Source organism: Dama dama, chromosome 18 (assembly GCF_033118175.1).
Source record: "Dama dama isolate Ldn47 chromosome 18, ASM3311817v1, whole genome shotgun sequence".
In the NCBI taxonomy this organism is placed as follows: domain Eukaryota; kingdom Metazoa; phylum Chordata; class Mammalia; order Artiodactyla; family Cervidae; genus Dama; species Dama dama.
This window is the reverse complement of record NC_083698.1, coordinates 58262518-58290318: the sequence shown is the minus strand read 5'-3', so window position 1 is coordinate 58290318 and position 27801 is coordinate 58262518. Positions and strand designations below refer to the sequence as shown.

Genomic DNA, 27801 nt, shown 5'->3' with positions numbered 1-27801 from the left:
TTATGCTTTCATTTCTCCTTGGTAAATACTTAGGAATGGAATTGTTGGGTTTTTCCCTGGTGGTTCAGATGCTAAAGAATCTGCCTGCAATGCAGGAGACCTAGGCTTGATCCCTGGGTTGGGATGGTCCTCTGGAGAAGGAAATGGCTACCCACTCTAGTATTCTTGCCTGGAGAATCCCACGGGCAGAGGAGCCTAGCAGGCTATAGTCCATGGGGTCTCAAAGAGTCAGACATGAGCAACTGATATTTAACTTTTCATGCTAGATGTATGTTGAGCTTTTTAAGAAACTGCCAAACTGATTTCCAAAATGGTTGTATCTTCTTCTCACACTGCCACCAGCAATGTATGCGAGCGTCAATTGCTCCACATTCCCATCAACATTTGGTATGGTCAATCATTTAAAATTTAGCCATCCTGTTGTGATTTTTGCTTGTTTCGATGCACAGTAGTTTAGCTACATTATGGCTTCATTTCTTTTCTTTCTTCTTTAGTACTTTTATTTATGTGGCTGTGACAGGTCTTAGTTGTGGCATGCAGAATCTTTAGTTGTGGCTTGCAAACTCTTAGTTGTGGCAAGGGAATTCTTAGTTTCAGCATGTGGGATCTAGTTCCCTAAGGAGAGATCAAACCCAGGGCCCCTGCACTGGGAGCACAGTGTCTTAGCTACTGGACCACCAGGAAAGTCCCTGGCTTAATTTCTAAAAGGTGGAACATACACTTCTGTTTATAGGAAACAAAATCAAATTATGTCTGCTGTGCCAGTGAAGTTAATAGTTTCCCTCTTACCCTCCAAAGTGTTCTAGATTAAACAATAAAAATGTTCCAGCCCAACTAGCAATGCCCCTAGGCTGTCCATCCACAGCCACAAAGGCCCATTAAGGCATTCTGATCAACAAAGATTTCTCCCTCCTCTTAAGATATTTCCGGTTAAATTTCTTTTTTCTTTATCACAACAGGATTACAGGAGGAAAGAAGTGGCATAAGGTAGCCCAGTGCTAGGGCAAGGAAGCAAGTAGAGGAGATAAAGGGGGTCAAACAAGATCCTGTTGACTTTTGGGCTGCATGCAGTCATGAGGAACATAGATAAGATCTATTCCCTAACTTTCCCCCACAAAAACCAGGAAATGCCCTTTTTTTGTCTAGCTAGTTTGACTTGGATTTCTGTCATCTGCAATTAAGAGTCCCAACTAGTATACACAGAAAGGCGATAGCATTTTGCCAAATCTTGGTTGGCTCACATTTCACATCTGAAGTACCTCTGCCGTCCCTGAGAGTTGGTTTTTGCTGACCTAGCCTGGGGGATTTAAAACAGAAACATCGGTCACATTGATTGGGGATGAAACTTCAGAGGTCACTGAACACCCAGGATCAAAGTGTTCAGTGGTATCACCTCACGGTTTGTTTAATTGAATACTCTAGCTCCATGTATCCGCTGTAATACAGCCGACTCTTTAATTTTTAAACTGCCTTCTGAATTTTGGGAAGCCAGCTTCCATTTCCAACTGGCATGTTCTTCCTCCTTAATAACTAGATTTAATACTTACAGAAAATATCCATATTTACTCAGAGCGCTAAACGTGCAAATGAGCAACGCAGAAAGTGACCTGCGCGAACACAGCTCTAACCGGCGGTGCGCGCCCTCTCCTAGTAGCATAGAGTTGCTAGGGTTGTACGTAAGCAGGGTAAAGGTAATACACAAGAGGAAGAAAAGAGGACGACGAAAGAGGGCGGCGGAAGACAAAAAGTTCCCATTCAGCCCTCGAATGTTCTCGGAACGCAGGCTAGACTCCCGACCCGTAGGTGTGCCTCCCACACAGGGAGTGTCTTCGCCCTGTCCCCACGCCCCAAAGACGGACTAAATTTGCGCTGACGGCCCGGTAGCCTTTGCCGCACCCCTAGCTGCAGCCCACCGAAAAGCTGTCGGGAGAGTCTCGGCTAGGGCGAGACTAAAAATCCTCTATCCCGTACCGCCAGCCTTGGGTCCCCGGTAGCAACCCGAGCTCAGGGGGAGCGGACCGCAGGACAGCCTGTGGGTGACCCGCCGCTGTGGCGTCGACCCCGCCTCTTCAGCCTCTAAGTCCCGCCTCTAAGCTCGCGGGGCCCGCCCCCTTCCGCCCGAGCCCCGCTTCTGCTTTCAGGGTCCCATCACCACCTCTTCGCGCTGGGGCCAGCCCTGTCGCAGCGTAGCCTCGCCTCTCACACTCGGGCCTTGCATTCCACCACCTCGCGTCCTGGCCCCGCCCCCGCGCCCCGCGGCCCCGCCTCCTGAACATCAGGGCCCGCCCCGCGCTCGCGGGTTTGAAGCCCTGGTGTCCCGGCCTAGAGCTCCGGCCCCGCCCCCACGTGCCCTCGGAGTCCGGGGGAGGGGTTGGCGCTCGCGAGGAGGTGTGGCCGTAGTGCGGGAGGAGGCGCGGGCCTGGCGGCCGGGACTTTGGCTTTGACACAGACGGCGATCGGCGGCTGTGCCTTTGGTGCTGGGCTCTGGACCCGATTCTTGCGGATCCCGCGTCCGAGTCGGGGGAAGGACTTTTCGTTTGGATCAACGCAACTGCGGCAGCGCCGCCAGTCCTGGTGCGGCTGCAAGACTTGGTGCAGCCGCAGCGGCCGGATTTTACCGCCGCTGCCGCCTCTGCGAAGCCCTGCAGCTCCTGCCGGTTCTGGGAGAGCCACTCAAGAGTTTTCTCCAGCAGAAACAGCTGGGACGCGCAGCCAGAGGTGGCGTGGGAGGGATCCCGCGGCCAGCCACTGATCAGCACCTGCGCCGGCGCTGTCCCGGGCTGGGCTCAGGCTTCTGAGCCGCAGGTGGAAGGAGGACGCCCCGGAGGAGCAGCTGAGAGGTGGGGCGCCAAGAACGGCGTCGAATCTGGTAGAGATGATAAACCCTTTCTCTGAGCCCGCACTAGTGAGGATGGAATTCCAAAGTTGCTGGTGGTGCTGAGTGTCAGGAGCGGGGGGCGTGAGGATGCCTACTCCCTTTTGCCTGAGAGTTTAAATGGGAGCGACTGGAGGCGGGGAGATGGCCCCAGTGCTGGGAGAGTTGAGAGGCAAGGAGAGGTGTAGGCTGGCGGGGATAGGTCTCCTTTCAGGAGAAGCTGCTTATAGCGTTTTTTGACCCTAACGTGATAAAAATTGGGCTTCACTAGAGGAAAATCCTCATGGGACAGCCCCCTTGTGTGTGTTTTCTGACGTTCACGGACAGACATCAGCCATGGACTCCTGGCTAAGAATCCCAGCTGTAGGTAGGGAGTGCTAATGCAAACTGATTAACTCATTCAATCGATTTGTGTTTATTTGTTTTCCAGGTGGCCAAGTGAAAGGTAGTTTTGGACACTTGGGGCATGGTTATTTAATGTTTGTCTAGGTAACCATTTCATGCCCTGAATCCTGCACCTTCCCTTCTTCTGTGCCTGTGAGGTCTACTGGGCTTCCTCCCTAGCCAAAAGGCTTCCTGGACTCCTGATCCTGGCCAGCCATGGGGAGCACCCTGGGCTGCCACCGCTCCATCCCCCGGGACCCCTCGGACCTGTCCCATAGTCGCAAGTTCAGCGCAGCCTGCAACTTCAGCAACATCCTGGTCAACCAGGAGAGACTTAACATCAACACCGCCACGGAGGAGGAGCTGATGACCCTGCCTGGGGTGACGCGCGCCGTGGCAAGGAGCATTGTGGAGTACCGCGAGTACATCGGTGGCTTCAAGAAAGTGGAGGACCTGGCCCTTGTCAGTGGCGTGGGTGCCACCAAGCTGGAGCAGGTCAAGTTTGAGATCTGCGTGAGCAGCAAGGGCAGCTCGGCGCAGCACTCCCCCAGCTCCCTGCGGAGGGACTTGATGGCAGAGCAGCAGCCTCACCACCTGGCCACCGCCGCCGCTGTGCCTCTCACCCCGCGTGTCAACATCAACACAGCCACCCCGGCTCAGCTCATGAGCGTGCGGGGCCTCACGGAGAAGATGGCCGTCAGCATCGTGGACTACCGCCGTGAGCATGGGCCCTTCCGCAGTGTCGAGGACCTGGTGAGGATGGGCGGGATCAATGCCGCCTTCCTGGACAGGATACGGCACCAGGTGTTTGCCGAGAGGTCCAGGCCCCCGTCCACCCACACCAACGGCGGTCTGACCTTCACCGCCAAGCCCCACCCCAGTCCCACCTCACTAAGCTTGCAGAGTGAAGACCTGGACCTTCCTCCTGGGGGTCCGACTCAGATCATCTCCACGAGGCCCTCGGTGGAGGCCTTTGGAGGCACGAGGGACGGGCGGCCTGTGCTGAGGCTGGCCACCTGGAACTTGCAGGGCTGTTCGGTGGAGAAGGCCAACAACCCCGGGGTGCGAGAGGTGGTGTGCATGACGCTCCTGGAAAACAGGTGAGGATAAGAACCAGCAAGGGCATTGGGTATGAAGGCAGCTCTTGCATGGCTTCATCTGTGCATGCAAATAAATGGATTTGGGGGAGGGTAGGGAGAAGGTAAGATTTTTAAATTAGTGGGCTTGAGGCCGCTGCCAATATGGTGCAGTATTCTGAGTGGCTGAGTTCTCCTGCTCCAGAATTTTCTAAATAGAGCTTTCTGGACTTGAGGTCTGTGTCTTGAACATGGTATATCTGAGATTAATTCCTAAATTTGGGGTCAGTGGAGACTGTATTAGTGTTACTGCTTTGGAAAATGTTTGACTCCCAAGACTTCATGGGGTTTACACCAGATGAGGCTCTCAGAGCCTGGGAACTGTTGCCCTTCTGCATGTGTGAAAGAGCTAGTCAGAGTTTTTTTTTCTTGGGGCGCAAAGTCACATTTGTTCTACCAAATATGCTTATTTGTGTCCAGAAAAATCTTTGCAAAGACCAGGTATTTGCAAACACACACGCTATGTAAATATATTTACCAAAATGTTGCAAATGAATCACCCTTCATTCTTTTTCCTTATTTAGCCTGAAGGTGGTTTTTAGGCCCACAGTTACAGCCCCAAATATATGTAAACCTCCCCTGTCTGAGGGCCAGAAAAGGCCAAGCTGATTGTATGGTGAACATTGGCCGGATTTCCACATTTGAACCATAGAAGAAGAGAGTTGTATGATGCTCTCTTATCACTGAGTGTCTACCTTATTCACAACGCGACTCTCTGTGGGAACTTCCGTTAACACTCCCTAAAACAAAACAATATTATTGTAGCAGCAACTCCCCCTGTTAGTGAAATAGTGCATTATATAACACAATCAACTTTGGGAAGGAAAGAAATATTTCTAACAGTCCCTTCCAGGGCAAAACCCCTCTGATCCTGCTCTGAAGGGAATTGGCCCTGCCACCATTCCACACCACCCCCATCCCCTACCCCACGCCCATTCCTGCCTTGAGATGCAGTGTGCTTGGGACCATGCACTGGTTTTTTTGTACTGGGTTGTTGGTGACATGAAGTGAGTTCTCAGCGGGAAATCACAGTGCATTGTGGCAGAGCATCAGGAAAAACGAATGAGGAGAGAACCAGGTCAGAGCATTTCCCTGGCACTGTTCCACTGGCGTGCTCCGTCACTGAGTGTTAGAAACGTGCGCCACTCAGGGAACGGGACCTGGGGAACCCGAATGCACTTCCTGCAACTCCACATCCTCTATTTGGCATCATAACTCACTCCTTTTGCAAAATCATGTAGTACACAGGGGAGGACAGGACTCAACCCGGGAGATACTTGTGGGGAATGAGTGGACAATTGTTCTTTTCATCCGTGGCTGCATGGCTGTACGTCTGGGCAAGGAGAAGGGAGGAGGAGGGCTGACTGTTTAATTCCTATTATGAGTTTTCTTAAGGCTTAGTTTGGGGATGGAAGAGGATGAATCAGGAGCTGAAGTTGCCCCCATGGGGATGACCAACTGGGTAGCCCTTGCCCACTTACCATGACAGAGATTTTTCAAGTGTGGTCTCTGGAAACCAGCATCAGCAACTGCCATGCGAACCTTGGGTTTTCCGCAACCTCTGGGTGGTTCTGATACACAATAAAGTTTGCATCCTGTTGTACTGTGTGTTGGCAGTCACCAGCCCCAGTCCTGTGGGCTGCTCTGTGAACATTTTCCCTGAAGTGTCTTTTCTGACAAGTCCGGTGAGTCCAGGCAGCGCTTTCTAGGTATATTTTCTTTGATGGTTCCAATCATCCTTGTAGTTGTTCAACCATGTGATGGTCCTTCTGAACAGAGTTTGAAGGGCTTACTCAGGTTCTAGAACAGATGAATGTGAAGGGTGGAAAATGGGAGAGTGAGCAGGAAACAGCTGACTTCAGAGCGAGCTCCAGTCTGCAGTGTGGACCACATCAACCAGGAGCACCGAGACAGTGGTAACGCCCAGTGAGGGATTTGTCCAGGTGTCTCTTCTTTAGATTTCCTAGAGGGGTGATGATTTGCTGAAGACAGTTGACTACTTTCCTCAGGTGAGAGTTCAGGAAGAGCTTACCCAAAAGGGTGAGCTTACCCAGAAGGGTGTAGAAGAGAGCATCTGGGAGCCACTTTAAATGTGACCCATGTCGCCATCATATTTCTCACACTTGGCCACATCTGTTGTCCTGTGGGTTGGTGTTTCTTTTTGCCTATTCATGATGTGTTCAGTGTTCTGGGCACTCTAAACACCTTGTTAGTGTTTGGTAAACCTGAAGTAATTGGCCTAGGGCCTGACTCCCTGCAGAACTGGAATGGGTCCATTGGTTTAGGGCACTGAAAGATGCCTGGCTGTGACAGAGTGGATCACATGTCCTCGAAACAGCTGTGCACATTCTCCAGGAGCTGTGTTCATCCTGATTCACAAAATTATCTCACATTCCAGTTGATCCTTTTATTAGCAAGAGGAAAGAAATTTAATTTGAGCAAGAATGAATGCAGGTAATTTTTGGGATGCTCTTTATATATATATATATATATGGGATTCCTTGGTGGCTCAGACGGTAAAGCGTCTGCCCGCAATGAGGGAGACCGGGTTCGATCCCTGGGTCGGGAAGATCCCCTGGAGAAGGAAATGGCAACCCACTCCAGTACTCTTGCCTAGAAAATTCCATGGATGGAGGAGCCTGGTGGGCTACAGTCCATGGGGTCGCAAAGAGTCAGACACGACTGAACGACTTCACTTTCACTTTCATATATATATACACACACATATATAATACATATATTATAAGAGTTATGTGACTTTTGAATGTGCTTTTGTATTTTCACAGTAACTCTGGGAAGTAGGTAATGCATGCTTTTATTATTGAGTCTCCATCTTTGAGTAAGGAAACTAAAACCAAAAAGGTTAAGTGACTTGCCTCTATCCCACAGCTCATTAGCATGTCAGCTGGAACTAGGACCCAGAACCTTCTGACTTTAGACCTGTGCTCTTTGCAAGTGTGCTGTTTTATAAGCACCTTACTTTTATCCTGCCTCTTTTTCAGACATTCCACACTCTGCCTAACCAGGGGCATTTGCCAGATTGTGTACTAGTCCTATTTTCATACATTAAATTCATTGTAAAGGAAAAAATAAAACCCCCAGCTCCACCTTTTCATGTGTTAAATTGGTGAAATTCCTTAACTTCTCGATGTCTCAGTTTTTCCATATGATAAATGTAGCTAATGTAAAACATACACATACGCAGAGAGAAACACAAACCCTTGGGCACATTTTTTGCAGAGGGAATAGCTGGCTCTTGTTTTCCTCTCTGTGGGTGTGTGTGTGTTTTCTTAGACTAAAACTTGCCTTGCTGAGACTCTAACAGGATAGAGTCTTTTCTGGCCCTGAGATGCTGCTGCCTTGGTGGACAAGTGTGTGTGAGCTACAAGAAATCATGTTTTGCACATGCAGCCTGAGATAGAGCAGAAAGCTCAATAATCACACGATTACCAGGAACCTTTAAGGATGTCATGCTGTGGCACAGAACTGACAGGTTTCATCAGATTCCTTTGCCAAGTGTCAATCTTAGGCAATGTTTTTCCTTGTTTTCAGGATTTATGGAGCAAGACTAAAAGAGGAATGCTTCTGCTAAATACTCTTGCAAAATTGATGGTAGCCCACATATGAAATGAAGACTGTTTATTTTTTTCTCTTCCAGTTTTATTGAGATATAGTTGACATATAGCACTGTAGAAGTTTAAAGTATACAGCATAATGATTTGACTTACAGATGTCATGCAATGATGACCACAATATGTTTAGTGAAAATCCGTCATCTCATATAGGTACAAAATCAAAGAAATAGAAAAAAAAATTTTTTTCCTTGTGATGAGAACTCTTAGGATTTACTCTCCTAACAACTTTCATGGATTACTTGCAGAAGTGCTAATTATGTTAATCATGTTATACATTGTCTCCCTAGTACTTTTTCACCTTTTAACTGGAAATTTGTACTTTTTGACTACCTTCATCCAACTTCCCCTCCCTCTATGCCTCACCTCTGGTAACCACAAATCTGATCTCTCTTCCTAGGAGTTTGTTTTTTTGAAGTAAACTTGACTTATAGCACTAGGTTAGTTCCTGATGTATCACATAATGATTCAATATTTCTATATATTTCAAAATGATCACCATGATAAGTCTAGTTGTGATCTGTCACTGTGCAAAGATACTATATGATTATTGATTGTATTCTCCACACTGAACACTGTACTTGTGACTCACTTCTTTTGTAATTTGAAGTTTCTACCTGTTAATCTCCCTCACTTATTTCTCTTCTACCCTCCTTCCCCTCTGGCAACTGTTCTCTGTATCTGTGACTCTGTGTTTAGCTATGTTTGTTAATTTGCTTTGTTTTCTAAATTCCACATATAGTAGTAGTAGTTTAGTCGCTAAGTCATGTCCTACTCTTGCGACCCCATGGACAGTAGCCTGCCAGCCTCCTCTATCCTTGGGATTCTTCAGGCAAGAATACTGGAGTGGGCTGCCATTTCCTTCTCCAGGGATATTCCACATATAGTGTTTGTCTTTTTCTGTCTGACTTATTTCACTTAGCATAATATCCTCCAAGTCCATCCATGTTGTTGCAGATGGCAAAATTTCATTCTTTTTATGGTTGAGTAAAGTTCCATTATATGTGTGCACGTCTATATGTGTATACAACATCTTTATCCATTCATTTATCAGTGGGAACTTAGGTTGCTTCCATATCTTGGTTATTGTAAACATCGCTCCAATGAACATACAGGTACATATATCTTTTTCTTTGGATCTGTACCCTGGAGTGGAATTGCTGGATCACATAGTAGTTCTAGTTGTAGTTTTTTTGAGGAACTTTCATACTGTTTTCCATAGTGGCTATGCCAATTTACATTCCCACCAACAGTGCACAAGTGTTCCTTTTTCTCACATCCTTGTCAACATTTGTTATTTGTGTCTTTTTGATGATAGCCCTTCTGACAGGTGTAAGGAAATATCTCATTGTGATTTTAACTTGCATCTGCTGATAATTAGTGATCTTGAGAAGATTGTTTGAATTTTACTTTTTGTTTTGCTGAGGAATTGTTCAGTTTTGAACAGTCCTTTTGGTTTCTGAAAGCATAAGCACTGTAGGAGCTGACAGATAATCTCCAGAAGAAATAAGGAGTTTAGCATCCCACTTGCACATTCCCCAGGGTCTCCATCAGAAGGCGATGTGCGTGTCAAAGTCTTGAGCCTTGTAATGGTCTGAATCTGTTTTCTTGCCTCATGTTTGTTTGTGGTATCAAAACACAAGGTGAATTAGTGCATGACAGCATGCACTCCTTGTGAAAAAAGGGATTTTAGTTTGTCAGACTTGATTAATGGGCTCAGTATAGACACAGCCCATCTTGTTGTTTGATTCATTCATGGAAAAACATGTATTGAATGGCTGCTATGTATATGTATATGCTAAGTTTGGGAGTCAGACTGGCCCTGTTTTTAAACCAAGTTAAGCAAATGTGAATCACCTTTTATGGCTCAGCCTCAAAACATTTGGAAAAATCCATACATTTTATCAGAAGTGACTGAGTAGGACTGATACTGGGTTGAATTTTTAATAAGAGTAATGGGCTCATCCTAAGGGACTGAAGTTGGTGGATGCAGCCAGACATACCATCTGGGGGCAAAGTGCCCAGCAGTTGCCTTAAAGTAGAAATAGTGAAATCTATTTTGACAGCTGTGGAAACGGAGGCTCAGAGAGATTAAATAGCATCCGTGTGGCCTTCAGAAACGAAGATGTTGGAATCAGGTTTTGAAGGCAGGCATTTGTTTGATTTCAGAGCAGGGAACAGAGGTATCTTTTCCCAAATTCCATGGCCTTGACTGACCCTCACCCACCTGCTCTTTCCTCCCTCTCTTGGGCCTCAGGCTGGCCAGGCATCAGAACTTTACCTAAACTCTCAGGCCTCTGGAGACCTCTGCTCCCTTCCTGTTTTTGTTCCTCTGAAGGACAGGGCTTTGGGCCAGAGGTGGAGCACTCCAGAGGGTGCCAGGTCCCCCCGCCCCCCGCACTGGGACCCTCAAATGTGAGTCTGCGACCTTGGCTCCACTCCAAGGTCGAGTTCCGGTTTTCTGAGCCAGGGAGCTCTGGTTTTCCAGAGAGAAAGGTAGTCAGTAGTAAGACTGCTGAGGATTAATGAGAGAAGAGGGTGTGAATGAAGGGAAGGCCTGGGGTGGGCAGACACAGGGCTTATTTCACCAAAGGAACAGCTCTTCCTTTGGTCATTCCAGAAAGCTGGGCCCGTTGGGATCTGATTAGTAGTGGGGGTGGTGGGGGGGGGGGCGGTATGTGTTGAAAGTATTGACTCTTCCAGAAGATATTCATTCCTTTATTATTTATTCATTCAACAGAAATTTTTTGAGCTCTCACTAAGTACCAGGCTCTGGTAGTAAAGTGTAGGATAAGACAAAGCCAGTGCTGTCATGGAGTTTGCATTTTAGGCAGGAAGACAGACAAGTCAGTACACATATAAATACCTACAGATAGTGGTGAAAGCTGAGGGTGATGGAGGCTTGCTGAGTAGATGGGGGTCAAGGAAGCCTCACCTGAGAAGCTAAGGAGCCAGGCATGGAAAAAGTTGGAGTTCCTCTGCTTCACTAGAGGAACCAGCAGGTGCAAAGGCCCTGAGAGAGCTTGCTTCAGACAGAGAGCTGGAGCTCCGGGCTGGGAAGGTGGCTATGGTTGCAGGGGGAGGCAGGGCCAGGTGGGTGGGGCCGCAGAGGATTAGAAGCAGAAATTGATGAATTAGCTGTTATCAGAGTGTTCTGTCTGCTGGGGGGGGTCTCTTGGAGTGTGTCCTAGGAGTTGACTAAGTGAGGCTATTATAGAATACAGGCTGAACAGGATGGTGACAGGAGAGCAGAAGTGGGTGGCAATAAGAGGATCTTTTAGAGACAAAAACTGAAAAGACTTGCCTGTGTTTTGGATATTGTGGAGATTAACTGGGTAGATTCCTAGAAGACAGTCTCGGAGGCATTTAGGAAATCTGGAGGCTGACTCACATGCCTCTGCATTATGTCGGTATGATGCAGCTTGGTGACCTTACCCCTCCGTCTGCTGTTGCCTCACTCTGGACAAGTGTGGGATCTTGGTCCATAGTAGATGGAGAAAGAGGCCATGAGGTCCTCTGTGTAGACCAGGTGTTGGACTGCACCCCATGGGCCAAGAAAGAGCCCAGGGACAGTGAGAGACATCAGTGGATTATTGGACAAGGATCTAACACAAAGGGTCCTGGAGCAACACACCACCTGGTGTGGCAGACTGCGGGGCAAGACGAGAGCAATCTTTGGTACTTAGGGGAGAAGGAGGCTACCGTTACAGGTAAGAATTGAAGTCAGGTGGGCTCATCAGTTACCAGGGACTAGTTAAGTCCCATAATTAAGAGGATTGGGTAGACATGTGAGTGAAACAGATTGGTCGAGCTGGGACATACAGAGCAAGAGAACAGTTATATCAAATGGCCTAACCATATATTTGTGCTGTGCTGTGCTGAGTCATGTCCAACTCTTTGCAACCCCATGGACTGTAGCCCGCGAGGCTCCTCTGTTCATGGAATACTCTGTTCGCAAGAATCCTGGAATGGGTTGCTATTTCCTCCTCCCAGAGGATCTTCTTGAACCAGGGATTGATCCCACGTCTCTCATGTCTCCTGCATTGGCAGCCAGATTCTTTACCATTGTACCACCTGGGAAATCCCAAAAGACATTTACAGAAGTTAAATTCAATGTGGATTGAATTTAAGTGCACTTACCTAGTGAGGTCAGAGGCACAGGGTGACGTCAGGGAGCTCACAGTCTCACAAGGAGACACATTCCCAGGGACTTACCGGGTCCATGTCCATTTTGAAGAAAGAGGTCAAGCTTAAGCTCAGGGGTCTGGTACCTGTCTGCCTGGCTCTGGAGGTGGATAGAGAACTCAGCATAGGGAAAGGATGTGGGGACAGGATCAAGGTGGTTGGAAAGGAATTAGTCTGGAGGGGAGGCCAGGATCTGAGCAGCGGGAGTGGTGGCCATCAGGGTGAAGGTGAATATCAGCAGCTTCCCATGCAGCCATCAGCTGAGGAGTAGGAAGTCAGTCAGTTCCTGACTTGCACAGACTCAAGATGTGAATCGTTCAGACAAGGAGCTCCATGGTAGAGAATAGCATTGCGGTTTGTGTTATTTTTATTTCAAAATGACCTAATCTTACAAAAGATTTTATCCCAGAGTTCTTAACAGTCTCTGCCAGTAACAAGATCATGCATTTCACTGATATGTGACATGTTCCTCATGGACACGCTGGTCTTTGTGCTGTCATGTACGGCTGAGTGGAAATTCCACACCTGTGACTCTTTTCAAAACATCCAGGATATTATGCAGAAATGCCCTGCTCTCCTTGCAGGCTTGTAGTTCTCAACAGAGATTTAGGAACCTAGAAACTTGCCTATCCTACTCCTGATGACTGTACACAGGCCTCATCTGGACAGCAGTTCTTATTGTAATGTTTTGATTGACAACTGCCAAACAACTGGACTCCAGCGAATAGGAACCCTGAGGAGATGTGCTCAGAGTAAGCAGTTCTTTATTGAGAAGCCTTAACTCCTTCTACTAAACTACTGGGGAGAGAAACCCTGAGTTTTCTTTACTGAGTACAGCCCTCTACCTCTATTGCTTTGTTGTTTGTTTCCAACAAACCCTCGTTTCTAGTGAGTTCTATTTTGATTCAGCCATTACCTGATTAAGCTGTTAATCTGGGACTTCAATTACTTTATCTAGAGACTGCTGTAAACTCCTGAAATGCGATGCCGAAGCCAAGCAAATGTTGTTATGTGGCCACTTTGAAGGTTGTGTGTGTTTGGGGTGTGGTTTTGTTGTGCTGCAGGCGTCTGAATCCTATTTGCTCACCCAAAAGCTAGAGAATGAAATCAGTACTTGGTCTTTCTCAGCTAATGCAGAAATCTTGGTGTCTTTTAAAATGGGAGATGTCAGGTAAAATTGCTGTTTTTAAAAATACTGATCCAGTTATCTGTTACAAAAAAAAATTCTCTAGAATGTGTTTTGATTAAGCAAATTGAGTCTGACTTAAATATTTTTGCATTCTCTCTTTTCTTATATGAGGAAAAAGTAAATGTTTTAGTGGCCTCTCAGTACCAGTGATTGGGCTTCCCATGTGGCTCAGTGGTAAAAAAAAAAAAAATCACCTGCAGGAGATTTAAGAGACTCAAGTTCGATCCCTGAGCTGGGAGGATCCCCTGGAGGAGGAAATGGCAACCCACTCCGGTACTCTTGCCTGGAAAAATCCTATGGACAAAAGAGCTTGGTGGGCTACAGTCCACAGGGTCGTGGAGAGTCAGACACGACTGCCAGTAGACTTGGGGCTTCGTCTTTCTGTGTTTGCTGGGTCGCCTCTGTAACTGCAGTTCATTGTGTCATTTTACTGGTGAGTTCTTTGCAAAGTTGTAAAGTCATTTTTAACTTGAGGACTCATTTTAAACGTCAAAATACTGTATGTCCCTCTTCCACATAATGGTAATTGTGTTCAGTGTCCACAACTGTGGAAGCAATAGTTGTATAAGAACAAAAACAACGATAGTAACCCTGATCGTTATTGTGGTTGATGTCCAGAGCTAAGTAGCTTTCCTTTGGGTATCATCATCAGTCTTCCTACACATGCAGAAGTGACGGTTCAGGGAGGCTGAGTAATTTTCCCCAGGGTCACAAAACTTTTAGGTGACGGAGCTTGGATTATAACCTAAGCAATTAGGTTCCAAGGTGTGATGATAAAGTACTTAGTTCACTAATGCTTTTCTACAACTTTGTGTTTTATTCATCACCCCAGCCTTTTTACCAGACTAAGTGCTCTCTAACCAACTTGGTTCGAGTTTCATAGTCATGAACTTTCATAAGTATGCTAACAACGTTATCATCGTGTGTGTATATCCAGTATTTCTTTGTTCAAAGTGGAGCAAGGATATTTGCAAAGCAGTCTGAGTGTGGAATACTATATTTTTACAACTTTTCAGTCTTTTACAATCAGCTTGCCCACACCTGTTTTTACAACAGTTTCTTCAAACAATTTGCCTTCATAGAAGCTTTCCAAACATTCATCTTCCTTTTCTTAGAAGCAACTTCTCTTTCTGCTCAGACTCCTCTTTCGACAGCCGATGTCACAGTTAGGAGACCATGGCAATATGCACAATGGGCATGAACAAGTCTGGGGACAGACCCAGCTGAACCTGGGTGAGCATGTGAGAAAGGGGAACTCATCACCTGGGAGAATGCAATGTGGCATGGTGCCCAGCTCTCAGCGTGTTTGATGAAGGGAATGAGGACACTCTGCTGAGCGGGTCCCTTGGGTAGGGGCTGGTTAGGAGAATCTCTTTTGTGTTTTTAAGGACCCTAGTACCTGGCCCAAGTTACATTACCTCTGTAGTCTAGAGACTGTATTTGCTGTGGATATATTGGGTTGGCCAAAAAAATTCATTCAGGTTAATGAATTTTTTTGGCCAACCCCACATATTATAGACCCCTGGCGGTAACTGAGGGTTGTTACTGATAGACTATTATTTTTTCTAGATTGACTCAAAAATATAAGGCCAAGAGTTCATTGCTCCAATTTCTTTCCCCAATTTTTTTTGCCACTTTCAGAAATATGAGGTGAAGGAGTAATTAGCTTTTAAAAAAAATTTTTACTTAAGACCTGGAGTAGTCAGCCTTTTCTTCAGTGCAGTAGAGAGCCTGCTTATGAAGCTCACTAATGTGAGCTGGGAGTGATTTAATAAGCAGGTAGACTGGAGTCAGTGGTATATAAAACATCTTCCCGAGCTTGTAACTCTGCACCATCTTTTTAAACTGTTCTAGATTTAATGTTCAAGTTTGATTTTTAAATTCATGTTCATACATGTGAAACTGTGTCAGACACTGTGGTGTCACAGTACTCACACGCTGGGCTCTGTTAAATGCCAGGCAGGGCTGTTGGGAATGGATTTGTAATCTTGAATTGTTTTAGTTTGGTTGCTTCCAATATTGACAGTAACAGTGCAAGTAATATTTGGATAGTGTTAGTTTCAACTTACAGAGAAGGCAATGGCAACCTACTCCAGTACTCTCACCTGGAAAATCCCATGGACAGAGGAGCCTGGTAGGCTGCAGTCCATGGGGTCTTGAAGAGTCGGACACGACTGAGTGACTTCACTTTCACTTTTCACTTTCATGCATTGGAGAAGGAAGTGGCAACCCACTCCAGTGTTCTTGCCTGGAGGATCCCAGGGACGGCGGAGCCTGGTGGGCTGCTGTATATGGGGTCACACAGAGTCGGACATGGCTGAAGTGACTTAGCAGCAGTAGCAGCAGCAGTTTCAACTTAAATATTGTTGGAGTTTCAACTTGGAAATACACGTTGCTTCTGTCCGTTCAACTTTTCAGTAATTGAAGAGCATCTGAAACTCTAAGATGGTTGTTTAAAATGTTACTATTTTACATATGTTAGTGTATATGCTTCCATACTACTTTCCATTCATCTCACTCTCTCCTTCCTCTCCCTGGCCCTTGTCCATAAGTCTGTTCTCTATGTCTGCATCTCCATTGCTGCCCTGTGAATAGGTTCATCAGACTCCAGGGACTCAAACTTGGGTTCTGTAACAACCTAGAGGAGTGGGAAAGGGTGGGAAGTGGGAGGGAGATTCAAGAGGAAGGAGACATATGTACACCTCTGGCTAATTCATGTTGATGTATGACAGAAATCAAACCAATATTGTAAACCAATCATCAATCAATTAAAAATATAATTAAAATGTTACTATTTGCAACCATGTATCTAACCTATGAAGACCAGGAATTTCTTGATCTACCAAAGCAAGATGTAAAAATAAACCGGGTAATGAGTGAAAGATAAGAATGTGTGATCACCATAACCCCTGATTTCACGTACAGTATCTGTGTATCAAAGCAACTGTGGCATTTTTCTTGACTGATTATATTGGTAAAGGCTATATACTGAAATGTACTCAGTTCTTCTGAGTCACGAAAGTCCCTTCCAACCCTGAGGGTTTTTGTACAGAGAGGGAAAATGGTCACTATTTCTACCAAATGTCCTTCAATTCAGAACAGGAAAAGTAGTTGTTTTTGCAGGTAAGATTGTATTAGTTTGCTAGGGCTGTCATATCAAAGGAGCACAGATTGGGCAGCTTAAACAAAAGAAATTTATTTTCTCACAATTCTGGAGCCTGGAAGTCCAAGGTGTCAACAGGGTTGGTTTCTCCTTGGCTTGTAGATAGCTGTCATCTCCCTGCGTCTTCACGTGGTCTTCCCTGGGCACCTGCCTGTGTTCAAATTTCCTCTTTCTTCCCCCTAATATTTATTTATTTGGCTGCATCAGGTCTTAGTTGGGGCATGCATGATCTTTGATCTTCATTGTGGAATTTGGGAGCTTTAGTTGTGGCATGTGGGATCTAGTTCCCTGATCAGGAATCAAACTCGGGGCCCCTGCATTATAAGCGCAGAGTCTTAGCCACTGGACTACCAAGTAAGTCCCCAAATTTTGTCTTCTTAAAAGGACATCAGTCTTATTGGATTGGGGCTACATTAATGGCATCCAAATGTAGTCACATGCTAGAGTACTGGGGATTAGGACTCCAACATATGACTTTTGGAAGACCTGATTCAGCCCGTAACAAGAAGTGGGTAAGAAAAATTGCTCAGGAACTTCCTCTTTGGCTACTTGTGAGGAAACCTGTTCCTCTTGGTTTTTCCTGGGGCAATGATGATTTCAAGTACTTGTTTAACAGAGTTTAAAGCTGGAGAAAGCTGCCTTGGAGTTACTGAAGTGACAGTCTACTGGACAAGAGAAATGGCTTTCTGGCCAGGTAATAGCAGGTATGCGCCGGCAGTTAGGGACTAGGATTTCTTTCCTTTGAACTTCTCTCCTTCCAACTTGCCAGTCCTTGGTTTTCTCCTAAAATGCCAGCAGTGACTGAACCTTCTACCTACCCCCACCAAGGCAGCAGCTCCAGTTTGCCAAGTTCTCTGCTTGCCCTTGGCTATAAGTAATGGTGACACATGAGTTGGTCTGCCCTTCAGAATTTTAGTGCCCTTTAGCATTGCTGTGGAGAGGCGTGATTCAGGGGGACCTCCGAAGCCTACTCACCTTCAGCTGTCCCGGACTTACTGTTAAGCATCCCAGTCATGGGGTCCCCTGTTGGACTGTGTTTCCCCTCCCATTACAGTCTCTGTTGTCATTGCCTGCATGATACCTTCTGCACTCCCAGACTGTACATACAACCTAATTTCAGCACAATAACACTTCAGAATTTGTGGAAAGGAGAAATGACCCCGGGCATCTACTATTTACTTTGCACCATGTACTGTTGCTTAGCCTTTTATATTCATTAACTAATTTAATCTTTGCACTATCCCAGTGAGGCTGGCAAAGTCTTCCCACCTTGCACATAAGGAGCCTCAAATAATTTAAGTAACCTTGCCTGAGCCACATAGTTGGTGGGTGTAGAGCAGAAATTCAAAGCTGGGCAGAATTACTCAGAGCCCAAACTCTTTTACATTCAGATGCAGAGAATCCATAAACCTGGAGATGGCACCAGGGGGTTAAGGAAGGGGACATTTCTTTCCTAAACATTTTGTATCTAGAAAGTGTGAGAGACAAGTTTCAAAGGGGGTACTTTCTGGAATGGGGCCCAGCTGGCACTTGAGGAAGTCATCCAATTCCATCATCCAGTGAGGTCAGGGTGTGGGGCTTTGGGGACACAAGATTTTTTAAAATTGAGATATAATTTCCATACAATGCAATTCACCCTTTTAAAATGTACAGTTTGGTTTTTAGTATATTCACAAAGTTGTGCAACCCTCAGCACTGTTTCTGAACATTTGTATCACCCACAAGGAAACTCCATACCGGTAGTCACACCCCTCCTCCCAGCCCGAGGCAAGCACTTATCTAGTTTCTGTCTTTGTGGATTTGCCTGTCCAGTTCATTTTATATAAATGGAATTATATAATATATGGTCTTTTGTATCTGGATTTTTTTTTACTTAGATTCATGCATGTTGTAGCATGTGTATTTCTTTTTTATGGCTGAATAATATTCCATTATAGGGATGTACCTCATTTATGCCTGCAATGTAGGAAACCTGGGTTCAGTCCTTGGATCAGGAAGATCCCCTGGAGAAGGGAATGGTAACCCACTCCAGTATTCTTGCCTAGAAAATTCCATGGAGAGAGGAGCCTGGCAGGCTACGGTCCATGGGGTCACAAAGAGTTAGAAATGACTAAGCGACTAATACTTTCATTTTCTTTACTCAGTCATCAGCTGATGGACATTTAGATTCTTTTTACTTTTTAGTTATTGTAAATAATGCTGCTATGAACTCTTATGGACAAGTTTATGTATGACATATGTTTTAATTTCGCTTGGGTATATACCTAAGAGTGGAGTTGCTGAGTCACATGGTAATTCAATGTTTAACACTTTGAGGAACTTCTAGACTGTTTTCCAGAATGACTGAACCCTTTTACACCCCCACCAGCAATATCTGAGAGCTTCTCTTTTCTGCACATCCTCCCCAACACTTGTTATTCCTTCTTTTTTATTATAATCATATTAATTGACATGAAGTGGTACCTTGTTAGGGGTTTTAGCTGCATTTCTCTAATGACTTGTGCTTTTTGGCATCTTCTCATGTGTTTATCGGCCATTTATACATCATCTTTGGAGAACTGTCTGTTTAGAGCTGGGACACCTGTTCTCAACACTTGTTTCCAAGCTGATAAAATATAAGATACCTTGGTGCTGACTCCCTTTTCATTCCATATTTCCCCTCTTCCTTGCTTCTTAGTCACAGGATCATTATATCAGAGCCTAACCTGGAATAATGGTTTTGTAACAGAAAAACTGCCTGTCATCCTACAGAAACAGTCCCCCTGTTGAAGAAGGAACCTGGAGAATTCCATTTGGCGTGCTTCGTTACATATTCTACTTGGAGCAGTCTGGCTCCACTGCATTTGTAACACTGTCCTTGAGAAGTACTTGGTGTCCTTTGATTTTCACGTTCAAGTTACCTGTTTTGGATGGAACTTTAGTGCTTGTTTTACTTTTTCCCAAAGTCAAAAGTAATGTATGCCAAGATTTGCTGTGAAAGGTGATCCGGATATGCATGCGTGCGTACCTGAGTGCTCAGTTGTGTCTGACTCTTTTCAACCCCATGGGCTGTAGCCTGCCAGGCTCCTCTGTCCATGGAATTTTCCAGGCAAGAATACTGGAATGGGTTGTTGTTTCCTACTCCAGGGGATCTTCCCGACCCAGGGATCGCACCCGCATCTCCTGCATTGGCAGGCAAATTCTTTACCACTGAGCCACCTGGGAAGCCAATTTGGAGATTGTTGCTGTTCAGTCACTCCTTTGTGTCCAACTTTTTGCAACCCATGGACTGCAACATGCCAGGCTTCCCTGTCCTTTACTATCTCCTGGAGTTTGCTAAGATTCACGTAAGTTTTTCTTCCAAGGAGCAAGCGTCCTTTAATTTCATGGCTGCAGTCACCATCTGCAGTGATTTTGGAGTCCCCAAAAATAAAGCCTGTCACTGTTTCCATTGTTTCCCCATCTGTTTGCCATGAGGGCTTCCCAGGTGGTGCTAGTGGTAAAGAATCCACCTGCCAAAACAGAAGACCCAAGGTTTGATCCTTGGGTTGGGAAGATCCCCTGGAGAGGGAAAAGGCAACCCACCCCAGTTTTCTTGCCTGGAGAATCTCATGGACAGAGGAGCCTGGTGGGCTACAGTCCATGGGGTCACAGAGAGTTAGACACAACTGAAGCAACTTAGCACACACATTTGCCATGAAGTGATGGGAGCAGATGCCATGATCTTAGCTCTTTGAATGTTGAGCTTGAAGCCAATGTTTTCACTCTCCTCTTTCACCTTCATCAAGAGGCTCTTCAGTTCCTCTTTGCTTTCTGCCATAAGGGTGGTGTCATCTGCATATCTGAGGTTATTGATATTTCTCCCAGCAATCTTGATTCCAGTTTGAGCTTCATCCAGCCCTGCATTTTGCATAATGTACTCTGCATATAAGTTGGATAAGCAGAGTGACAGTATACAGTCTTAACATTCTCCTTTCCCAATTTGGAACCAGTCCGTTGTTATATGTCCAGTTCTGACTGTTGCTCCTTGACCTGCATACAGATTTCTCAAGAGGCAGGTAACATGGTCTGGTATTCCCATCTCTTGAAGAATTTTCCACAGTTTGTTGTGATTTACACAGTCAAAGGCTTTAGTGTGGTCAGTGAAGCCGAAGTAGGTGTTTTCTGGAATTCCCTTGCTTTTTCTATGATCCCACAGATGTTAGCAATTTGATCTCTGATTCCTCTGCCTTTTCTAAATGCAGCTTGTTCATCTGGAAGTTCTTGGGTCACATACTATTGAAGCCTAGTTCATGACAATATCTGCAAATTCCAGAATGCTGGGTCAGGAAAGAACCTTGGAGGAGCACCTCCCACAGAACTGAGTCCCCCCAGACAAATGAAATGATATGTATAATGTTTATTTCCTTATTCTTTTGAACCAAGCTGTAGAGTGTTGAATCATTAGACTCTTCAGTTTATGGCACCCTATCCTCCTTCAGTGCTAGGTTCCACTTCTATTTGGTTTTATTTAAAATTTTTCTTTCCTTTTTCATCTCTATCCTCATTCATTCCCCTCCCATAGATTCAATGCGAAGTGTTAAATATATGTCCTTAGACATATCTTTGAAAAATGTAACAGTTTCATCTACAAAAAAAACCTGTGTTTTTATGGTTTCAAGCTAGTTCTTTGCTCCTGACTGCTGCTTAATCATTGGCCACGTGGACGGGTAGGTGCTCCATGTACCTGTCTATCACCAGTTGATGGAAACCAGGCTGCCTTGCGCTTCCTGCTACCAATGAGGCCATTATGGCCTTCACATACTTTTCCAGCCATTTGGATTCCCTCTTTGGGGGACAGCTTTTGCCCACATTATAAAATTTGAAGTTGCTTCCCCACCCCCCAGTTGTTTTGAAATGTTCATGCACCTTCTAGATGGCAGTCCCTGTTTTGGTCTCAGAGATTGCAAAGCTCTTCTCACACTTTATCATCTTCTGTTAACATTGTGGTGCCCTACACACAACAGAAATTCTTAATTTTGCTGTAGTTAAATCTATCAAGGGCTTCCCTGGTAGCTCAGCTGGTAAAGAATCTGCCTGCAATGCAGGAGGCCCCAGTTTGATTCCTGGGTTGGGAAGATCCGCTGGAGAAGCATTAGGCTACCCACTCCAGTATTCCTGGGCTCCCCTGGTAGCTCACACAGTAAAGAATCTGCCTGCAACGCGGGAGACCTGGGTTCAATCCCTGGGTGGGGAAGATCCCCTGGAGGAGGGCATGGCAACCCACTCTAGTATTCTTGCCTGGAGAATCTCCATGGTCAGAGGAGTCTGGTGGACTATAGTCCATTGGGTCCCAAAGAGTTGGACACTACTGAGCACCTAAGCACAGCACAAATCTATCAGTTCCCTTTTGGATGCTATCTAACAAATCCATCTTACCCCAGTTTCACTCTTATATTTTCCTCTTAGCTTCTCAGTTGTGTAGTTTTATCCTTCACATTTAAATTTTCACTGTGTCTGGAGTTTATCTTTAAGTAGGTGTGAGGTACAGATATAGTTGTTGTTTTTTTTCTAGTCCCAGCCACCAGCAACTTGTTCTTTGCCCACTGATTTGTCCGGGACCTTTGTTATCCTTTGTCATATGTGTGTATCACATTTGATGTGTGGCAACTCCCATGCTTGGGTGTTGTTGCCACATTGTTGTTAATATTGTGGCATCTGGTCAGGTAACTCTCCTTGTGTTTCTCGGCTTAAAAAATTCCCTAACTGTAGAGAACAGGAGTGGCTGCCTCAGCTCTAGATTCCTGGGGCCGTGGGTGTCTGATCCCGACTGCAGGCGGCTGTGAGATGAGAGCCTGGCCACTGAGCCTGGCAGGGGTTATGGGCTCCAAGGGTGGTGCCAGTGAGGAAGCAGGCATTGGGCAGATGGGTCGGGCCGTGGGGACCGTGGTCCCACTGGGACCACTTTCCCTGGGTCGGGCCCAGGCTCTGAGAAGCAGTTGGGTCACTTAGGAGGGGTTGTGCCAGTGCCTGATCCTGTCCGGGGGTGAGGACGGATGGATGTGGTGTGTGGGTGGGTCTTGTGGAAGGGGCGGGAGCATCCACAGGGCTGCTCCCCATGTCAGGCTCTGATCAGAGGGGCAGTGAAGAGTCCCCTTTTTGTGCAGGCTCCTGTCATCTCCTGCACCAGCTGTAGGCTTCAACCCTCTTCTCACACAGTACAGGCACAGGGCCAGTGTTGTGTCTGTTTGGTTTGCACCATCCTGCACACCCACAAGCGACAGGCACTCACCAGCAACATTGAGAAGAAAAGGGAAGCAGGCAGAGTCTGGGAAGGGCTTTGGAACCAACTCCACTGGGAATCCCGCCCATTATTAGCCTTGCGGCCTGGGGCAGGCTGCTTAATCAACTGAACTTTGCCTCTTTGATAGGGCCTGTAACAGGGCAGACTGGCTGGTCAGTGAAGAGGGTAAGAGGTGTATATATAGCCCCTGGGCTGCACATGGTAGGTGCTCAGTAAGTGGGAGTTGTCATCTGGGGGTTATCTCACAGGAAAGCGTTCCAGTTCATTAAGCATGTCTTCTGCCAGGTTGTACCAGGCATTCAGGCAGAGATGAATAAATGACCTAGCCGCGCCCTTTGATGAGCTCACAGTTCAGCAGTGAGATAATTACAAGCAGACAATAGCTGACTAATGCTGAGATCAGGGTGTAAACTCCAGCTATGGAGGATACATCTTTTAGCCCAACCTGGAGGTCCTCAGGAGGCTTTCTAGAGGAGAAGAAGCCCAACTGAGTCTTGAAAGGTGACTGAACTTATTAATAGCTGAGGAAATAAAGGTAGAAGGGCATTCCACACAGAGGGACTGGGAGGAGCAAAGCCTAGAAACAGGGAGCTAGTACATGCTGGAAAAAAAAAAAAAAAACCCAAACAAACCCTAAACATTTAAGTTTTAGAATCAGTTTAAGTTTCTCAAATATCCTTTTGGAATTTTGATTGGAATTGCATTGACTTTACAGATGAAATTTCAGAAAATCTGATATCATTGCAATGATACGTCAACCTTTCCTAGAACATCTATATTTTCTTCATTTAGTTACATTTTCTTTTGGAATTTTTAATAAAGCTTAACATTTCTCCATGAAGGTTCTGTGCATTCTTTGTGAGGTTAGCTCTTTTGATTTCCTATTTTTAAAATTTCCAGAGAATAAAGTTCTAGTTTTCTTTGTTAGTCATTCCAGTTTTTAACTGCTCTTGTTATCACAATACTCTTCCTTTACCTACATCCCTTATTTGTAATTTATGTCAATTTTTCTAAGTCTTTACTAGTAGAAGGTAAAAAACAGCCTGTCAGAACCTCTCTGAGGCTCTCTCTGTATGTTTGGAGACCTCAGTTCAATCTCCTTCCACCTTATATTCTCACCCTGAATAATTTTAATTTGTTTTGCCTTTCTCCATGATTTATATTTTTCAAGCATAAATCAATTCTCTGGTTTTAAATCACAGGTTGTCCTTATATAAGTAGATATACAAATATGAGCATGCCTGGTGTAAGAACCAAAACACAGCTGCTGGTTTATACAAAAAAACAAACAAAAGTTCCCAAAAGTAGTGGCCATAAATTATAAAATGTCTAAGTTTAAAATTAGTTTTCTTTGTGCAGAGCAACCCTTGAAGTGAGTCAGACTTTATGTCAAATTTGAAATCAAAGGACTCGGAATTATCTTTTACAGTTCAAATATCATTTATTGAGTCTTATTTTTGCAAATCTTTTTTGCTTCTCACGTGTCCATAGATTCCTGCTTGTCTGACCACAGACAAATGTCTGTACATGCCTCCACCCACAGAGTGTCTGGGTATGCAAGAGTTATAAATATACCTATCTTTTAAATAGATCTTTATCTTTAATGTTAATTGTATCTTTGCTTCTTCCACTTTCTCACTGAGTAAGTATGGTTGGGAAGATCTGTATGCAGTTGGCTACACACTGCCTTCTAATTATTTGCAAGCTCTCCTTTAAGGTTAATATCAGCCAAGCTGAGTGATAGTGGCATCTGATTTCACCTAAAAACAACCCAGGTGGAAGTTAGAAATTTTCTTTTTTCCCAGCTTTCCAAATAGCCTGGTGGCTGCCCCCATGACCTTGGTCTTTTGCATGGTTCTAGGCCTAACTGTGAAGTTTGGTTTTTGGTGTCCAAGTAGGGACACCATAGTTTTGATATGAAACATACAAAAAATATAAATAATCCTTGGGCCCTTTACCCCCTCTTGTCAATGAACTTTGCTTTCTTGAGGACTCAGAGCACTTATATCTTGATGTCGTTCTTTTAGAGCTCTCACACCCCACACCTTCTGTGCTTGGAAAATTTACTTCCTTATGGACTTGGTGGGCAGCAGAGTACACCACCCATGGGGAAAGCTGGAAATATAAAGGCTTGCCTTCCTAGCCTGCTTTGCAGTTAGGACCTGGACTCAGAAGGTCAATGTGTCTAATCTCTGCGTTGGGAGCCAGTGGCACTAAGAGTTCAGGAACTATGAAGAGGTCACTTTGTAATCTATAAAAATGTCTCTATGTTGTACATCGGAAACCAATGTGATGTTGTAAATCAACTATGCTGTGCTGTGCTTAGTCGCTCAGTTGTGTCCGACTCTTTGAGAGAATCCCCATGGACTCGAGCCCTCCAGGCTCCTCTGTCTGTGGGGATTCTCCAGGCAAGAATACTGGAGTGGGTAGCCATGCACTTCTCCAGGGGATCTTCCCAACCCAGGGATTGAGCCCAGGTCTCCTGCATTGCAGGTGGATTCTTTACTGTCTGAGCCACCAGGAAGTCCAAGAATACTGGAGTGGGTAGCCTATCCCTTCTCCAGGGAAACTTCCTGACCAGGAATTGAACCAGGGTTTCCTGCATTGCAGGCAGATTCTTTACCAGCTGAGCTACCAGGGAAGCCCAAAACTATGCTTCAGTTTAAAAAATTAAACATCTATTCACATCTAAACTTCAGATAAATTCCTATGTTTTTTTATATAAAGAAGGAAGAGGGGAGTTCCTTGGAAGTCCAGTGGTTAAGACTCCATGCTTCCAATGCTGGAGGCCAGGGAGCAGGGGGAAGGAGAGAAAGAGAAAAAAAAATTGCAATTAAAAAAAAAGAGCTCCCTCTGGCCATGGGGACAATTTGCTCAGGATTGTGTCTCTGGAACAGCTGAGAGAGTGTCGCTAGTGGCAGGGAGTGATATCCAGGGCTGGTGCTGTCCACTGCACAGGCTGCTTTGTCAATGATTTGGCATTACAATAGTGGGGTCCTTACTACCTTAGTTCTGGGTCAGGTTTGCTTCTTGTTCCTGATAGTACAGTTCTAGCTCTTTAATATCCTTTTTTTTTTTTAATAAAAAGTTTTATTGGAGAAAAATAGAACCACCACGTACACAGGGAAAAGAGAACAAAAATTCAACTGATACAGAACTAAAAGTCACAACTACCCAATGTTGTTTGCGATTACTTTTCTTTTTTTTTTTTTTTCTAGTTTCTTTCTTTCTTTTTTTTTTTTATTATTATTTTTTTATTATTTTTATTTTTTTTTTCCAGTGGGTTTTGTCATACATTGATATGAATCAGCCATGGATTTACATGTATTCCCCATCCCGATCCCCCCTCCCACCTCCCTCTCCACCCAATTCCTCTGGGTCTTCCCAGTGCACCAGGCCGGAGCACTTGTCTCATGCATCCCACCTGGGCTGGTGATCTGTTTCACCATAGATAGTATACATGCTGTTCTTTTGAAATATCCCACCCTCACATTCTCCCACAGAGTTCAAAAGTCTGTTCTGTATTTCTGTGTCTCTTTTTCTGTTTTGCATATAGGGTTATCGTTACCACCTTTCTAAATTCCATATACATGTGTTAGTATGCTGTAATGTTCTTTATCTTTCTGGCTTACTTCACTCTGTATAATGGGCTCCAGCTTCATCCATCTCATTAGGACTGGTTCAAATGAATTCTTTTTAATGGCTGAGTAATATTCCATGGTGTATATGTACCACAGCTTCCTTATCCATTCATCTGCTGATGGGCATCTAGGTTGCTTCCATGTCCTGGCTATTATAAACAGTGCTGCGATGAACATTGGGGTGCACGTGTCTCTTTCAGATCTGGTTTCCTCAGTGTGTATGCCCAGAAGTGGGATTGCTGGGTCATATGGCAGTTCTATTTCCAGTTTTTTAAGAAATCTCCACACTGTTTTCCATAGCGGCTGTACTAGTTTGCATTCCCACCAACAGTGTAAGAGGGTTCCCTTTTCTCCACACCCTCTCCAGCGTGATTACTTTTCAATTTCTTAAATGGCTTCCATCAATTTTTTAAATAGCCTTGCCAATTTTCAGCTGAAATAGAAACAAGTTTTCAAAAAATTAAGAGCCTCAGCGAAGGGACCAGCTTTTAAAATAACAAAGATGACACCAAGAGTCTCCTAATAGGACCAATTCTACCGAACAATTCCTTAAGCACATACCTACTGAGTCTGGTAGAACAGTAGCTCAGAGACCATCAGGGATTAGTTAGAACACTGACTCAGATGGTCCAGTATGCAGAGAGGGCAAACAAAAAAGCTGCATTTCCCTGTCAGATGAGTTCACATAAGAAAACCAAGGAGGTGCTAAGAAAATACAGGCAATGGCTGCTCAAAATAATTAAGAAGGCATTCTAAATACCGCATTTTATTAGACAACAGTGTGTAAAGTGATGCAATTAGAAAACAGGCAACTTAAAAAAATATGGTCACAGGTCTTTGAGAACTCAAGAAAACAATCAATAGCAAACACTAGAGCTGAAAGTCTTCTCAGCTGAGGGTTGAAAGTGAAAGTGAAAGTGAAGTCGCTCAGTCATATCCGACTCTTTGCGACCCCGTGGACTGTAGCCCACCAGGCTCCTCCATCCATGGGATTCTCCAGGCAAGAATACTGGAGTGGGTTGCCATTTCCTTCTCCATAATATCCTTTTTTAATGAACTACTATTCTTCCTAATTCAGCCAGTGTTGGGATATGTAACTCCTGGACCCAGTGGTTTTAAAACAATTTAGCCAATGAAAGTTGCTCAATCGTGTCTGACTCTGTGACCCCCACGGACTATACAGTCTGTGGAATTCTCTAGGCTAGAGTACTGGAATGAGTAGCCTTTCCCTTCTCGAGGGGATCTTCCCAACCCAGGGATCGAGCCCAGGTCTCTCACATTGTAGGCAGATTCTTTACCAGCTGAGCCACCAGTAGTCTCATATGGAAGTATAA

The 27801-nt window shown here is 45.1% G+C and overlaps 1 protein-coding gene across 5 annotated transcripts in view; it reads left to right on the top strand.

Annotated features, from left to right (window-relative positions):
- Positions 1-2407: 2407 nt before the first annotated feature.
- The window catches only part of EEPD1 (endonuclease/exonuclease/phosphatase family domain containing 1), a 125237-nt gene continuing 99843 nt past the window's right edge, over positions 2408-27801 (top strand). For 4 of the 5 annotated variants that reach the window (XR_009696681.1, XR_009696680.1, XM_061165374.1 and 1 more), the window contains exons 1-2: positions 2408-2869; positions 3306-4359. Coding sequence is in view for 3 of the 5 variants with exons in the window: in XM_061165374.1 (XP_061021357.1) it covers positions 3476-4359 (884 nt within the window). In the remaining 2 variants the exon portion in view is untranslated. The remainder of the gene's footprint in view (positions 2870-3305; positions 4360-27801) is intronic. The other variant, XM_061165375.1, reaches the window with a different exon arrangement.